Below are 15,181 nucleotides of genomic sequence, written 5' to 3' on the forward strand. Positions count from 1 at the left end.
CTTATTAAATTAACTGTGGCTTTTGGGTGAAAGTAAACGCAAATATGGTACAATGTACCATGCTTCCACAATATTGCATGGTAGCAAATACGAAATCATTATCATTCTCTCCATAATCGAGGATTAAAATTACCATACCGCTCTCGACATAGTAAAACTGACTGCGTTAATCAGTCAATCCAAGCACGGAATGTTTTTAGCAAAAATACGTCGGTGCGTGTTCTCAATTTAACCCTACAATATGGTAGCAACTACCATGGTTGGGTTTTCAGTGTAGGACCATCGGCATTCGCTCCGCAAATCTATACAGTGAAAAGCCCTGACACACAATGCGATCTATAATTCCAATGCCCTTGCATCTAACAACAATCAACAATCCGAGGAGGAGGGGGTGGGGAGTTAGCATTACAACAAAACGAACGTAAAATTTCCGGGAAATCTAAACAAAAGCCAGGAGAGAGAATCCTCTAATTCGTGGTATTCAGGTTCCTATTTTGTCAAGGTTTGATGTTATTGACTTACAAAAGGTTAGACAAAAAAGGTGGAGAAAAAAGCACATACTTTTAGGCGCACGACCAGTAAATGGAAAAAAAAAGTTTAAAAATAAAAGGTGAATTCATTTTTGGTCTCGTTTTGGGAAGAGTGAATCAGCGTACCTGGCACTTGATGTTACCACTCCAAGGTTATTTCGGGGGAGGGCGAGCAAGGACGAGGCGCGTGCGTGGGTGGACTTCTCGTAGTACAATTTGTTGTCGTCTTTGAACGTGACTGTTACTTTGCGGGAAAAAAAGTGATGCTGCAATGCTGGTGTTGTTTGGCTTATATCACTCAAGCTGCTGGGTTCGAGATAAGGCGTTGGTTGTGTGTCGGTCTGTCTGTCTCTAGTACAGTCCCGGGATCGTCGAGGGTTGTATCAGATGAATGGTGGCGGGTCGGCCGTTCACGATCAGCGCCTGCAGTTCCTCATCCGAGTCCTGCAGACTATCCAGCTCCTCGTACAACCGCGCACCGGCGCTTGCCCTCGCTTCCGACCGGTTCACCGGGGACTGATTCTTGCTGGTGAGAAACTTCTTTCGTCGCAACGAGGCCGGCGATATGCTATTGCTACTGTTCGCCAGATCTTCCCCAACTTTGCCCCCATTCCCGAGCAACAGTTTGTGCTTGGGCGACTCGACCGGACTCGAGTGCCGTGAAGAGTTGGATTTTTTCGGCGATTCCGCTTCCTCCTCGATGCTGGACTGCTTGGGTGCGTTCGGGTTCGCGTTGCTCTTCCAGCCCCAGTTCTTCCACTTGCGAGATTCCTTCTTTTTCACCTGCTCCGGTCGCGAACCATCGCCGGTGGGTTCCTCTCCAACGTTGGCTCCGCCGTTCGGCACCAGAACTACGCCCTCCGCAGTCGTCCCCTCGATCGTCGCCAGCTTGTTCATCATCTCCTGCTGCGTCGACTGGAGACTATTGACAAACTCTACTTCCAGATCGTCTAATAACATGAATATACACAATAACATCAAAAGAAGGGAGGGATATTGAGATAGAGTTTCGAATTGGAACACAAACAGTGAGTTCATTCAACGAGTAAAATTCATCAAAAAAAAAAGTTCACACGGCGGAAAACAAAGCTACTGAGCGGAAGAAAGACATCGTTTAATTTCAAAGAGTAGTGGCTTGGTGGCAGAGAAAGAGCTAAAGAGATAGATAAAAAAGAAGTTTGCAGGCAGTGCGATATGCTAGACTCGAGTTCGGTAGAATGAGCTAGGAATTGATGCGAATTAACAGAAGAGGTTTTTAATGGTGAAATGTGGTGCATTTTAATAAACAAAATGTTGATGATCACTAATTAAAACGAATATAATTTTAGTTTGATACATTCATATCGCTTTCTAGATACAGCTTCTAAGGAATTGCTAGCGAATGCTTTTTAATTTTGTGTATGAAAAGCGATTCATGTTAAATAATTTTGAGTTTAACTAGATAATTCCCAAATCTATATATATAAAAAAAATTCGACGGTTTTGTTCGAACGCAAATTAGTTCAATACGGAGCGTCGGATCGATGTGCTCTTAGTTGCGTTAGGTTCTTTAAAGTCATTGAGCTTTCATTATACCGATATCTCGAACAAGAGATAGGAAGGACTTATTTTTTCCCGATGATCATTTATCTAAAGCTGAGGAAAGAAACATTAAATTTTATTTAAAGCGATATTTTAAATACAGAAAAAAGAAGTTTATAGCGCCATCCTATAAGAAAATGTATGTCACATGGTGAGGAACATTGGAAAGTGCCAAATTTTGAATAAAGAAGTTTATTTGCATGTTTTTAAAAATGTGAACTACTTCAGCCATTATTGTATTTAACGTAAGACCTAAGACTACAAAAAACGTGAAAATTCCAACAATCAAACCCAATGTTTGTTAAAACCTCGCGAATAATAACGTGAGTGCTAAAAATAATTCCATTACAATTTTCAAGGGAAGGTCATTTTTGTTTAAATCGAAATCAAAATAAGATGAAATATGTCTAACATTTTTGAAAAATTCCAAATAAATTTCCCAAGCATATTCTGCTTCTTTAAAAAGCACAAAAAATTTCAATCCTTAAATTATTCATTAAAAAAAAGTATCACAAAATGCTTCACCCAACCAAACATGTGATGCATGGCGGCACGAAAGTATATCAGAATCCAAGGGTCCTGATTGCTCAAAATCAACCACTCCATTCGCGAGCACAAATAGCAGGCGACGCGATACTGCCCTGATCTATTCCTACCGTTTGTCACTTTCACACCATTCGCTCCCGAACACTCTCTCTTCTACTCTCCTTCTCTCTCTGATCGGCTCAGTCTCCGAACGGCTCAGGCAGGCCGAATTTCGCCGATCACTCTGAACTAAACATATTTTTCTCTGATGCGCTGCGTTATACTCATTGATTTGGGTTGCCTAAAATCAATGTTATCAATTAAATTGTGCATTTATTTCGATTTCATAACATTATAGACACCATTCAAAGAAACTTCCACCAAGAAAAAATCAAATTGATGGCAAACTGAGGGCGTGAAGACAAAAAGACTGCCGCGCTGGCATTTTGTGAGAATGGCTCTTCGCTGAGCATGTTAGTTTGTGAGTGTCGTCGAGCGACGGAGTAGGCAAATATTTTCACGATGTATTTGTTCGCTGAGTGAACAGTTCGGGCCACTCGCTAGCTGCTTGCGAGTATCATTCGCTCCTGAATGCTAGCGGGTTGGAATAGGCGACGAATGGATAGGCTATGAGTGAGTGGTTTCTGTTCATTGAACCGAATTTCAGGACCCTTGTCAGAATCTGCATGAAATCTGTCCTCATGCATTTTTTGCGATTTAGGGGTATGACATTTTTGCCCGTTACCGACAATTATCGACATTACCGACGGCTGATTCATTGTATTGCAGAAAAAAAATCTTAATAGAACGAGGATTGAACCGTCAACTTCAAGGTTAGTGATCCGACACGCTACCACCGCGCCATAGGGGGATGGCGTCGCTATTTTTAGACCACGTTTTCCACTTTTTCTCATCGAAACCGACTACTTTATCGACTTCATTTTGCTGAGCGAGATAGGACGCCGTCTATTTTTAGACGATGACTCAGCACTTTTCCACTCTTGCACTTATAAAAACCAGGTGGCAGCACGATGTAACGCCACGTCCCTATGGACGCTTGATGAATTGTGAGGGACAGAGCGCGAACATATTGTTCTCTCTGAAGTGTTGCGCGGGGACGCGCCAGCATTCTATGTGTTGGTGAGAACTGTAGATCGCTGACATGTTTACACGCGGGCAAAATTGAGCTATGAGCTTACTGCAAAAACTGTTATAAAATGTAACATTTTCTGTAGCAAATCCACTGCTGCAGATTTTGAGCTATCCCTCCAGGCCTCCAAAATGTGCATAAATAACACTTAGGTGTTTAAAAATTTTGATAGGGGTTTCAGATCTTCAATGTTTTGGACGCGTTGGGAAGGTCTTTTGATTACCTATGCAACGATAGGTCGCATGATAGATTCGGACAACGTTTTCATCAAAATATCTGTGAACGGTCCTCCAAAAGGTGCGTAAATAACACTTAAGTGCTTATAACTTTTGATAGGGTTGTCAGATCTTCAATGTCTTGGACGCGTTGGAAAGGTTTTTTGATAAACAATCCAACGATAGGTCGCATGAGAGTTCCGGACAACGTTTTCATCAAAATATCTGAGATCCGGCCTCCAAAAAGTGCGTAAATAACACTTAAGTGATTATAACTTTTGATAGGGTTTTCAGATCTTCAATGTCTTGGACGCGTTGAAAAGGTCTTTTAAATACCTTTCTGAAAATATATAACATGACGGGTTTTCTTACAAAAACCACCCTTTTTACAATCTTCCGAACTTTTGTTAAAATCGTTTTTTTAGCATAACTTTTAAAGTACTTAACTAAACTCCATAATTTTTAATAGCGACTTATGGGACCCCAGGACGGATCGAATGAGGCTAAAACGGACAAAATCGGTTTAGCCAGTCTTGAGATAATCGAGTGACAATTTTTTGATCAACATCCCACCACACACACAGACATTTGCTCAGAATTTGGTTCTAAGTCGATAGGTATACATGAAAGTGGGTCTTGGGAAGTCTTATTGAATAGTTCATTTTTCGAGTGATTTTATAGCCTTTCCTCAGTAAGGTGAGGAAGGCAAAAACAAACAAGATTAAATATTAAAAACCTGTTCAACAACGGATCACTCATCCGAAATTCGGACACTTAAAATTCCAATTACGAACTCCACTGTTTGGTTGTTGATTCCTAATGTTTCATAATTTCATAATTTTACCAAATACATTTCAGCAACTGTTAAAAAAATTTAATTAATTTAAAAAAAAACTATCATTTAAAAAAATGGAAGGTTTACCGAATTTTATATTTGTCGAAAAAATCATCAAAAAGTCATTCCAATATTCCATCACTTCATCAACAGCCAAGTCTTAAAGAACGAAAAGGGAAATTAAAAATTAATCCCTCGCAGTCGACTTTCACTTTCCGCAGAGTGCCAGAGGAAACAAAGCCATATTGTTGTCGCGGTTACAAAGCAAGAGAGAACTTCTGCACTGGTTTGATATTGCTCCAGGCAGTGCAGCAGTAGCAGTTCCTGTGTTCATAGCTTGCTTCCTGTCCCTCCACCAGCAGCGGCAGCAGCACGAAACAGAATGCATAACAAAGGACATTAGACGCGGGGCAACAGGTGCTTGGGAACTACTGAATGTATAGCTGAAAATGCTGCAAGATTTTTGAAGAAATTTCAGATTTTCGGCAATGGGACACATTTGCTCTCAACAGAGCTATCAACTCATACTGAACAACTAAAGGACGGCATAATAGTTCCCGGAATCACGCGAAGTGATTTTCAACTTTGTCCCACTAAGTGGAAATTCAACCCAACCAGCCAGAAGGCACAACCAAGTTTTCTCGCTAGAGTTTCCCGCTGATGGCACGGCTGTTGTTGAAAAACAATGAACTCCCAGGGAAAATGGCATAAACGAGAATCGACTTTACTACCCTCGAGTCACTAGAGATTTTCGAAAAATTCCATACGCGACGATAGCTTCCTGGGTTGGGAATTTTCCTACAACAACAAAAAAAAAATACACACCTGAGCAAGTTTTCCCTCAGTTTTTTTTCCACAAGAATTTCGCGCGCTCCTCCCTTTTTTTAGAGACGGTAAGCTCCCGCTGGGGTGCCGGCGGTCCTCGTACCTAAACCGGAAATGGTGCAAAAAAACGTGTCTTGATTTCGGCAAATTTCAAACCGGCGGCTTCTCGAGCGCCCTTTGGCGAACTCGGTCCACAACGGACCGCAGAAGGTTTCTTGAGGACTTGGACACCGTGGCCACTTGCGATGGCAAGATTGGGCTAATCGTCGTCGGCGGCACCGGTTGGGGTGGTGGGATTGGCCCGGCAGGTTGGTGCAAGAAGTCTTCCTCTGTTGATGGGAACAATGGAAGATGATGGAACACGCGTGAAAAATGGGGTGTGGATGACAACGCGGAGTTAGACACGTAACTAGTACAGAGAAACACCATGGTTGACTGCTAAACATGTACAATCCGACATTTATGTATTACTAGATGTGACAAACAATCATCAGTTATTCACAAAACTATCAAAAAGGATTGTAAAACTGTATAGCAACTATTTTCGTTTATTTTTAATCCTGCAAAAGGTTTTAATGGATTTGACAAACCAAAGGAAATCAAATAGTTTTGGGCATTTGACGATAGGGAAAGCAATATTCTACTCTAAGAGAAATATTCTGTAAACATAATTCAATTTTTTTTCAGTACGAATCGTACATACGACGATACGACGAGTGTTTAAAAAATACTACTTTGCAATGAGTTCCATACAACATTATTTGCAATTCAGAAAAACCCCTTTGAATAAAGTTATATTCATGTTCATGTATTTTGTCAATTATTTTTAAAAAATGTTTAAAAGAATTACTTTTCTAAACAAGTGCTGAAAAGTAGAACTTTTAGCTTTTATTTTGAAGTGTATTATTCGATACTATTCTGTTATTTTTGGTACAGGAAAGCGTCGTTCGAAAATGACAGGAAAAGTAGGCAAGAAGTTTCACGACAGACATAGACATAGAGTTTTCAAGATATTTGCAACAGCCTTATTTGCTTGTTATAAGTAGGGGAGATGGGGGTAAGACGGCCACCCTAAGGGAGAAGTCTCATAAAATTAACACTACAGATTATTTTGGTCTCAAATCAGGTACATATTGTTCTACTAATAGTCCATTATAGAAATGACATCAATTAGTTGGTCTAAAAACCAATTTTCAATACATTTCAGCAATTTTAAAAAATAATTGAAATCGAATCATATATTAAATACGCGGGGTAAGACGGCCACCCATGTGGGGTAGAACGGTCAGTGCTATAAATTAACTTGATAACTTTGCTAAATCCACCCAAATACCTACATGATTGGTCGAACAGACTTCTCTGAAAATCATGACTATTTTGGTTGAAAAAAACAAGTTTCAAATGTGATGAAAACTATGAATTTTTACACGAAAATATACCCAATTTAATGCAATCTAACTGGTTTGTGTATTTCGATTAGAATTGGTAAATCTATGCAAAAAATATAAAGTTAGCGACTTTTATTAAAAGTTTGAATGAATTTCATACTATTCAATGAATTTTGCTATATCACAGTAAGGAATATTGACGAACCGGCAGTTAACAGCATTTTGATAGAAAATTGATAGTTTTATCGAAAGTATGTCAAATATGTCTTAAATATGTCTTAACAGTCAAAAATCCTTCAAAAACGCAACCTTTATCAAACCAAATTTACAAATTACGGGTGGCCTTCTTACCCCCCGTGGAGGTGGCCGTCTTGACCCCAAATTACTTATTTTATAAAACATTTTTTTTTGTTATTGCACAACGCATTTTTTAAACTTTTGCGAGGTACATAATCTTGGGAAAACTTCAATTTAACATGAAAAAATCATTAAAGAAAATATTACATATTTTTACCTAACCTAAATGCTTAAGTAGTAAATCATAAAAATTACATCCAGTTTCAAGTTGAAAAAATATTTGTTTATTTTGAGCTATTTTTATACTATTTCAAACAATAGGTTCGGCAAAGGTGACTCCATGTTAGGGTGACAATAAAAATAAATCGACATCAGAGATACCCTCTGACTCGATTCCTAATGCAAAAATAAGCATCTGTGCCAATTTTGAGCCAAATCGGTTAAGGGGTTACATACATGTAAATCGGCAAAAATGTCAGAGGTCGGTTTGAACACATAATTAAACTTTTTTTCAAAATTTGTTTTCAGGGCATTAAAATATACATTTTCATCTATTAACAAAACAAATTTGAAGACATTTGGTTGTATCATTGCCGAGATATAGCTATTTGAAGTTGGCAGTTTCAGAAAACGGGTGCCACGATATCTCAACATTGCTTCGACCAAGTCGGCTCGAAATTTTGGCGAAGACTCGTTAAACCGGTCCCGTGTGCATGACGAAGGCAGATTTTCAAAAAGATTTTTTTTAAATGATAAAAATATTTTTCAGTTTTTCATATAAAAAATCGCCAGTTTTTGATTTTTGTATTTTTTGAAAATTCAAAATTTCAAAATCGGGCTTCGTCATGCACACCGGACATGTCTTGGGAGTCTTCACCCAAAATTTCAGCCAATTTGGTCTATCCCATCTCGAGATATCGTGGCACCCGTAAATCAACTTGGTGTTCAGAGAAAAATGCTCAGAAAGTTAGAAGTTGGCTTTGCGCATGGCAAAATTCTGAGCTTAAATCGTCTCTAACTCAGTTAAATCATGAAATATCTTCATGAAACTTTCAGGAGTGATTGAAAATCATCTTTTAAGTGGTTTTAATAAATTTTCTGTAATATGAAATTTTTGGATTTTCTACATGTATGTAACCCCTTAAGGCTAAGGGGTCGCTTTCCATCGTTGAAGTTTATATGGGGAAAATCACGAAAATGTATGGGGAAAAACATCGTTTCAGTAATTTTCTGCTAGGTGGCGCAGGTCTCGCCCAAAATTGTCCAAGTGTGAGATTCTTGTAGGAAATTAAATTCCCTACAACTTTGTCCAAGAGTGCAAAACGATCCGAGTTGATCCTGATTTTTGGTGATTTTTCTAGAAAAAAATATTTTCTTATATAGTTCCTATACACCCCTTGTATACTTTCAAGTATATAAGCCGATTTCTTTTCATCGCATTGCTAATAACTCATCAGGATCAACTCGGATCGCCTTGCACCCTTCTTCAAAGTTGTAGGTAATTCAATTTCCTACAAGAATCTCACACTTGGACAATTTTGGGCGAGACCTGCGCCACCTGCTGCAAAAATCCTGAAGCGATGTTTTCCCCCATTATTGCGATTTCCCCATATAAACTTCAACGATGAAAAGCGACCCCTTAGCCTTAACCGATTTGGCTCAAAATTGGCACAGTTACTTGTTTTTGCCTAAAGAATCGATCCAGGGGGTATCTCTTGCGATTTTCCGAAATTTTAAATTTTTCTTGTCACCCTTCTCCATATGCATTACTTAGCATGAGGGACAGTATTGCTTAACATTTTAGTAATATTTATTAGTATACTAAGTAAAACAGTGGGGTGGCCGTCTTACCCCGCCTGGCCGTCTTACCCCCAGCTCCCCTATGAGTTTTAAAGAAACAAAAAGGATAAATAAAGTAAAACGACTTTTAAAATTGAATCGATGGATAAAATATTACATATTTTTGTGAATTAAACTGCCTTAAAAGCCAATTCTGTGGGTCTCGTGGCGCAGGGGTAGCGGCTTCGGCTGCCGATCCCGATGATGCTATGAGACGCGGGTTCGATTCCCGCCTTATCCACTGAGCTTCTATCGGATGGTGAAGTAAAACGTCGGTCCCGGTTTCTCCTGTCTCGTCAGAGGCGCTGCACACTGGGAAAAAAGGGACCCGCAGCCCCATGAATTAGATGCCGCTGAAATTTTAACTTGGAAATATATGTTTATTATGTAAAAAAATCCGGGGAATCGAATGGTGATAGTTTCGTCTGCCGGAGATAATGGGAAAGGGTCCATTTTGCCCAAATATCCCCTAAAATGCAACCTTTTTATATTATATGTTACAGTACGAGAAATACCGCAGGTTTTTAGACTTCAAAATAAGTGAACTTTATGTAAAAATCTATGACAAATCGATTGGTGAAGATTTCACGTGCCGGAGACACCGGGAAAGGTCTCATTTTGCCCCAATTAACCTTATATTCGATTTTTCATGTAATTTGCTCCACATCGTAAAGTGCCGCAGTTTTTCAGACTTCAAAATAAGTGAACTTTATGTAAAAAACCATGACAAATCGATTGGTGAAGGTTTCACGTGCCGGAGACACCGAGAAAGGTCTTATTTTGCCCCAATTATCCCCTTTAGGAGTCGTTTACGAGCGAGGTGAGTCCGAGCGTGTTTGTAACGTTTGTGTGTATGCTCGCCTGGTTGCTCATCATAGAAGCACAACGGGTAAGGCTGCAATGTTTATTATTTTTAGAATAAGTGATTTTTCAAACTACATAACACTTGCAAATTAGATTAAAAATCGAATATAGGGTTATTTGGGGCAAATGAGACCTTTGCCGGTGTCTCCGGCACGTGAAACCTTCACCAATCGATTTTTTACATAAAGTTCACGTATTTTCTGAAAAACTGCGGCACTTTACGATGTGGAGCAAATTACATGAAAATCGAATATAGGGTTAATTAGGGCAAAATGAGACCTTTCTTGGTTTTTCCGGCACGTGAAACCTTCACCAATCGATTTGTCATGGTTTTTTACATAAAGTTCACTTATTTTGAAGTCTAAAAAACTGCGGCACTTTAAGATGTGGAGCAAATTACATGAAAAAATCGAATATAGGGTTAATTGGGGCAAAATGAGATTTTTCTCGGTGTCTCCGGCACGTGAAACCTTCACCAATCGATTTGTCATGATTTTTTACATAAATTTCACTTATTTTGAAGTCTTAAAAAACTGCGGCACTTTACGATGTGGAGCAAATTACATGAAAAATCGAATATAGGGTTAATTGGGGCAAAATAAGACCTTTCTCGGTGTCTCCGGCACGTGAAACCTTCACCAATCGATTTTTCATGGTTTTTTACATAAAGTTCACGTATTTTGTAGTCTGAAAAACTGCGGCACTTTACGATGTGGAGCAAATTACATAAAAAATCGAATATAGAGTTAATTGGGGCAAAATAAGACCTTTCTCGGTGTCTCCGGCATGTGAAACCTTCACCAATCGATTTGTCATGGTTTTTTACATAAAGTTCACTTATTTTGAAGTCTGAAAAACTGCGGCACTTTACGATGTGGAGCAAATTATATGAAAAAATCGAATATAGGGATAATTGGGGCAAAATAAGACCTTTCTCGGTGTCTCCGGCACGTGAAACCTTCACCAATCGATTTGTCATGGTTTTTTACACAAAGTTCACTTATTTTGAAGTCTGAAAAACTGCGGCACTTTACGATGTGGAGCAAATTACATGAAAAATCGAATATAGGGATAATTGGGGCAAAATGAGACCTTTCCCGGTGTCTCCAGCACGTGAAACCTTCACCAATCGATTTGTCATAGTTTTTTACATAAAGTTCACTTATTTTGAAGCCTAAAAACCTGCGGTATTTCTCATAATGTAGCATATAATATAAAAAGGTTGCATTTTAGGGGATATTTGGGCAAAATGGACCCTTTCCCATTATCTCCGGCAGACGAAACTATCACCATTCGATTCCCCGGATTTTTTTACATAATAAACATATATTTCCAAGTTAAAATTTCAGCGGCATCTAATTCATGGGGCTGCGGGTCCCTTTTTTCCCAGTGTGCGCTGGAGCAGAAATCCCACGTTAGAGGAAGGCCATGCCCCGGGGGGCGTAGTGCCAATAGTTTCGTTTTTTAAAAGCCAATTCTATTTATCCGATTAGTGCGCTGCCCACGGGGACGCGCTGTCTTGTTTTTGCATGCTCATTTTCATTTCTATTGTTTCGCTGTTTGTGTGCTTGGGTGCGTGGTTATTATAATTAAATAATGGCATCATTAGTGCGCTGCCCACGGGGACGCGCTGTCTTGTTTTTGCATGCTCATTTTCATTTCTATTGTATCGCTGTTTGTGTGCTTGGGTGAGTAGTTATTATAATTAAATAATGGCATCATTAGTGCGCTGACCACGTGGACGCGCTGTCTTGTTTTTACATGCTCATTTTCATTTCTTTTGTGTCGCTGTTTGTGTGCTTGGGTGCTTGGTTATCATATATAGGTGAAGGGATTTTATTAAATGAGCATTATATTGCATTATTATATTTATTTGATTATATAACCACACTATATTTTACACTTAACACATCATACAAAACACATATGAAACTGTAAACAGGAGCGTTTGGTACGGTATGTCCACGCATCCTTCCTCCCTGTAGATTCTGTGAAATGTGATCCGTTCTCAGAATCCTCTCTGCAGTAAACACAACGTAGTAGGGCTGGCCGCTTTAATTTTTGCAATACATTTTCGGGTGTTCTCGGATGTACTGCAATTATTAATAATGACAAGAAAAGTGCTTGGGGCGTAATCTAATCACAAGACTTTCCAGCATGCTTTCATCGGACTGGCTGCGTTTGTGTTAGATTAGATTAGATTAGATTAAAAGCCAATTCTATTTATCCAAACTGTCAAAATGTATTGCAACTTTACATTAGATGGTAAATGTTATACAAATCAAATAGTCAAGTCGCTTTCTTTGTAATTTGTCCTTCCTTTCATGGATTTTCTTCAATAATGTGGTTTACATTCAAGTTCTTCTCATTCAATTTTAATTTCTCAATAAAAAACCTTTTTTAAATATTGTTTTATGGAATAGAAAAAAAGTTACAATTTGTTATTACCATGGAATATTTCTTCTTCAAGTTTCTCTCCTTTTTGTAGCATAAATCGTATTATTAACTTAAAAAATAAGATTATTGAATATTCGGCGGTCGACAAAAAACACTGCCAAAGAAAATTTAAGGCAATCTAAGCTGTGTATAAATTAATGAATGCGTTTGCATTTGAATTGAAGTCCTTCCTTTATCATCGCTGGTTGGAAGGCACGTTGGCTAGGAATTTCGTTCCATGCTAATCGATATCTGTCGCGACATTGCTTTATTTTCGTTACTCGCTTAGAAGGCACGAGGGCAATCCTATATTGATGAAGTCCTACCCATACTGCCGTTTTACGGCGATATGATGTATACGCCATTTTGGACATTTTCAATTTTATTGTACAGTCTGATAAAGAATCTTAAAAGCAACCTCGTGACGAAAGAATTTTTCAAAAAACTGCTCTGGGGCCCATTTTATTAAGCAAACAAACTATGATGTATACGCCAATTTTACTCATCATGATGTATGCATACATGGAGAATTGATAGAAGTCAAATACAATACTGTTTGAATGTTGATTTGAGGTTTTGGGACCAAATCAAGACTGGGCAATATTTTATTACATTATTTCGATTTAATTCTTAAGGGGACGTCCATTAGGCATCATCCATAAAGTACGTCACGTCCTGAGGGAAGAGGGGGGTTTTGAGCAAGCCTGACATTGCGTGTTAAAAGCATAGGGAAATCGTGACAAAGTGGGGTGGAGTACTTAATGGATGACACCTTATGACACCATCCACGTAGACACTTTTTTGAAAATTCTAGACCCAACCACCTCCCTTGCGGACAATTGTTCATACAAAAAATGTGTTTATGGAGCGTAGTCAATCGCTAAGGAAGCGTTCTTTCATTACGTAACGCAAAAAATCGGATTTTAGACCCCCCCCCCCTCGTACCAAAATTTCCATACAAATTTTAAAATTTTTGCATGGAGCGTAACACGGCCTTCGACCCCCTCCCCAACTGCGTTACGTAATAAAGAACGCTCCCTAATACCCTCCCCCTTCTTAAAGTATTTACGTGGACAATGCATTACGGAATCCGCTCAGCTATCAAAATAGCTGGCACAAAAATAAAGTTAGCTTTGATCGAGCAATGTATACATACATCATTGGGCAGGAAAAGTAGTGATTTTTTATTGCTATTTTTTCGGCCAAATGATGTTTGTGGTTTAAAATCGTAGAGAATAGGAAAAAACAAGAAATTTTGTAGGGGCCACATTTTTAAAGTACTTTTAAACAGTTTCTACAGAGCAGACCTTAAATTAGTCATTTTAAATCGAAAAAATGAACAAAAACAGAAAATCGTGTCTACAGCAAAATCACTTCAATGGCGTATACATCATATCGCCGTAAAACGGCAGCATAGCATCGTAGCTCAAGAGGCATCGAATCTTTAAAAAATGAAGTGGAGAAAGAGTAAGCCAGCTGAAGAAAAAAAGTTACAAAATAACCTTCGAAATAGCTGTTAGTGTAGTAGTTAGTGGGAAAGAGACGTTCATTAGTTCCTCTAGTTTGACTTGAACATCCAATCCATTTTACAACAATAAAAAATAAAATAGATAGCAAATGCAAATAAGTTCACTAACAGTTACAAAAATAAAAGTGACAATGTTGTATATTGAACTGTTCTAATATCGTCTGCAAACGTGAGAGGAAAAAAAACATTTATCAGGAAAATACATCCAACACAATGCAATTAACCCTACGCGTGGATGAAACAACATGCCCTAATCAAATTTTTACAGAATCCTGTTCATTAGCAACTGTGCCCATGCTGTCCAGATGTGACGCGCATTGTCAATTATCCTGTTGCACAACAACAGAACTAATCGTGCTTTACACAACTGTAACCAGTGACGTAAACCCGTCTAAAAGCTGCTCCTATAAACTAATATGTATCATGCAATACGGGGTTAGATTCTGAAGCCAACCACAACGGATTTTTCGTTAATTGGATTATGGCCTAACTTTTTGGACGGTTTGGGCAAGTTTTCCAACTAGTGTGGGCTAAGGAAAATGTAACACAACCCCCTTAATCGCAGCCGTATCCAGAAGAGCTGATTATAACCTTGCCGGCAACCGATTGGCAGCCTGAAGGACACACTTCAAAAACAGAAATATCAATTTGCTTCCGATACCATGCCCAGGTAGGGGGGCCGTTCACCTGGGCCGGTTTGCTGCTGCTGCCAATCAGTGTCTGCGGTGTTTTTGAATGAAACCGATGCCAAAATAGTCCCACATTTCAATCTGGGGGGGATTACGTTCCCGTAGGCTTAACGTGGGTTGTTGGACACACGCACACACCCACTTCCGCAAAGATTTATAAATATTCACCCAATTGCACAACGAAAGTGGGTGTTGCGCAATGAAAGGACATCGCAGAGAAAGTATCTGTACAATTTTCCACACAGTAAAGCTTATCGAATCTTTTGAACCGACACCCGTTATCTGCCGCTAGATAGAACCAACTTAGTGCTGAGATTCTTGGATACGCAGTAGTGCGAATAATTGGCTGATGCAATTTCTTATGTCAATCGGAGGAGACTGGAAGTTCTGTTGAAAATGATTGAGTAACATGTCGTCCTCTTTTTCCCAATCATAACAAGAGCAACGTATGCAAAACAGTTTCTTGGATGTTTGAAGTG

At 39.0% G+C, this 15,181-nt stretch overlaps 1 protein-coding gene across 6 annotated transcripts in view; it reads right to left on the bottom strand.

The window, feature by feature from the left end:
• LOC6043356 (hyccin) overlaps nt 1–15,181 on the bottom strand; it is a 58,558-nt gene that overhangs the window by 7,974 nt on the left and 35,403 nt on the right. Inside the window, exon 6 of one of the 6 annotated variants that reach the window (XM_038260675.1) lies at nt 896–1,480. The exons of the other annotated variants lie outside the window; for them this stretch is intronic. Coding sequence (XP_038116603.1) covers nt 896–1,480 — 585 coding nt within the window. The remainder of the gene's footprint in view (nt 1–895; nt 1,481–15,181) is intronic. 6 annotated transcript variants of the gene reach the window in all.

Source organism: Culex quinquefasciatus, chromosome 3, assembly GCF_015732765.1.
Source record: "Culex quinquefasciatus strain JHB chromosome 3, VPISU_Cqui_1.0_pri_paternal, whole genome shotgun sequence".
NCBI lineage: Eukaryota > Metazoa > Arthropoda > Insecta > Diptera > Culicidae > Culex > Culex quinquefasciatus.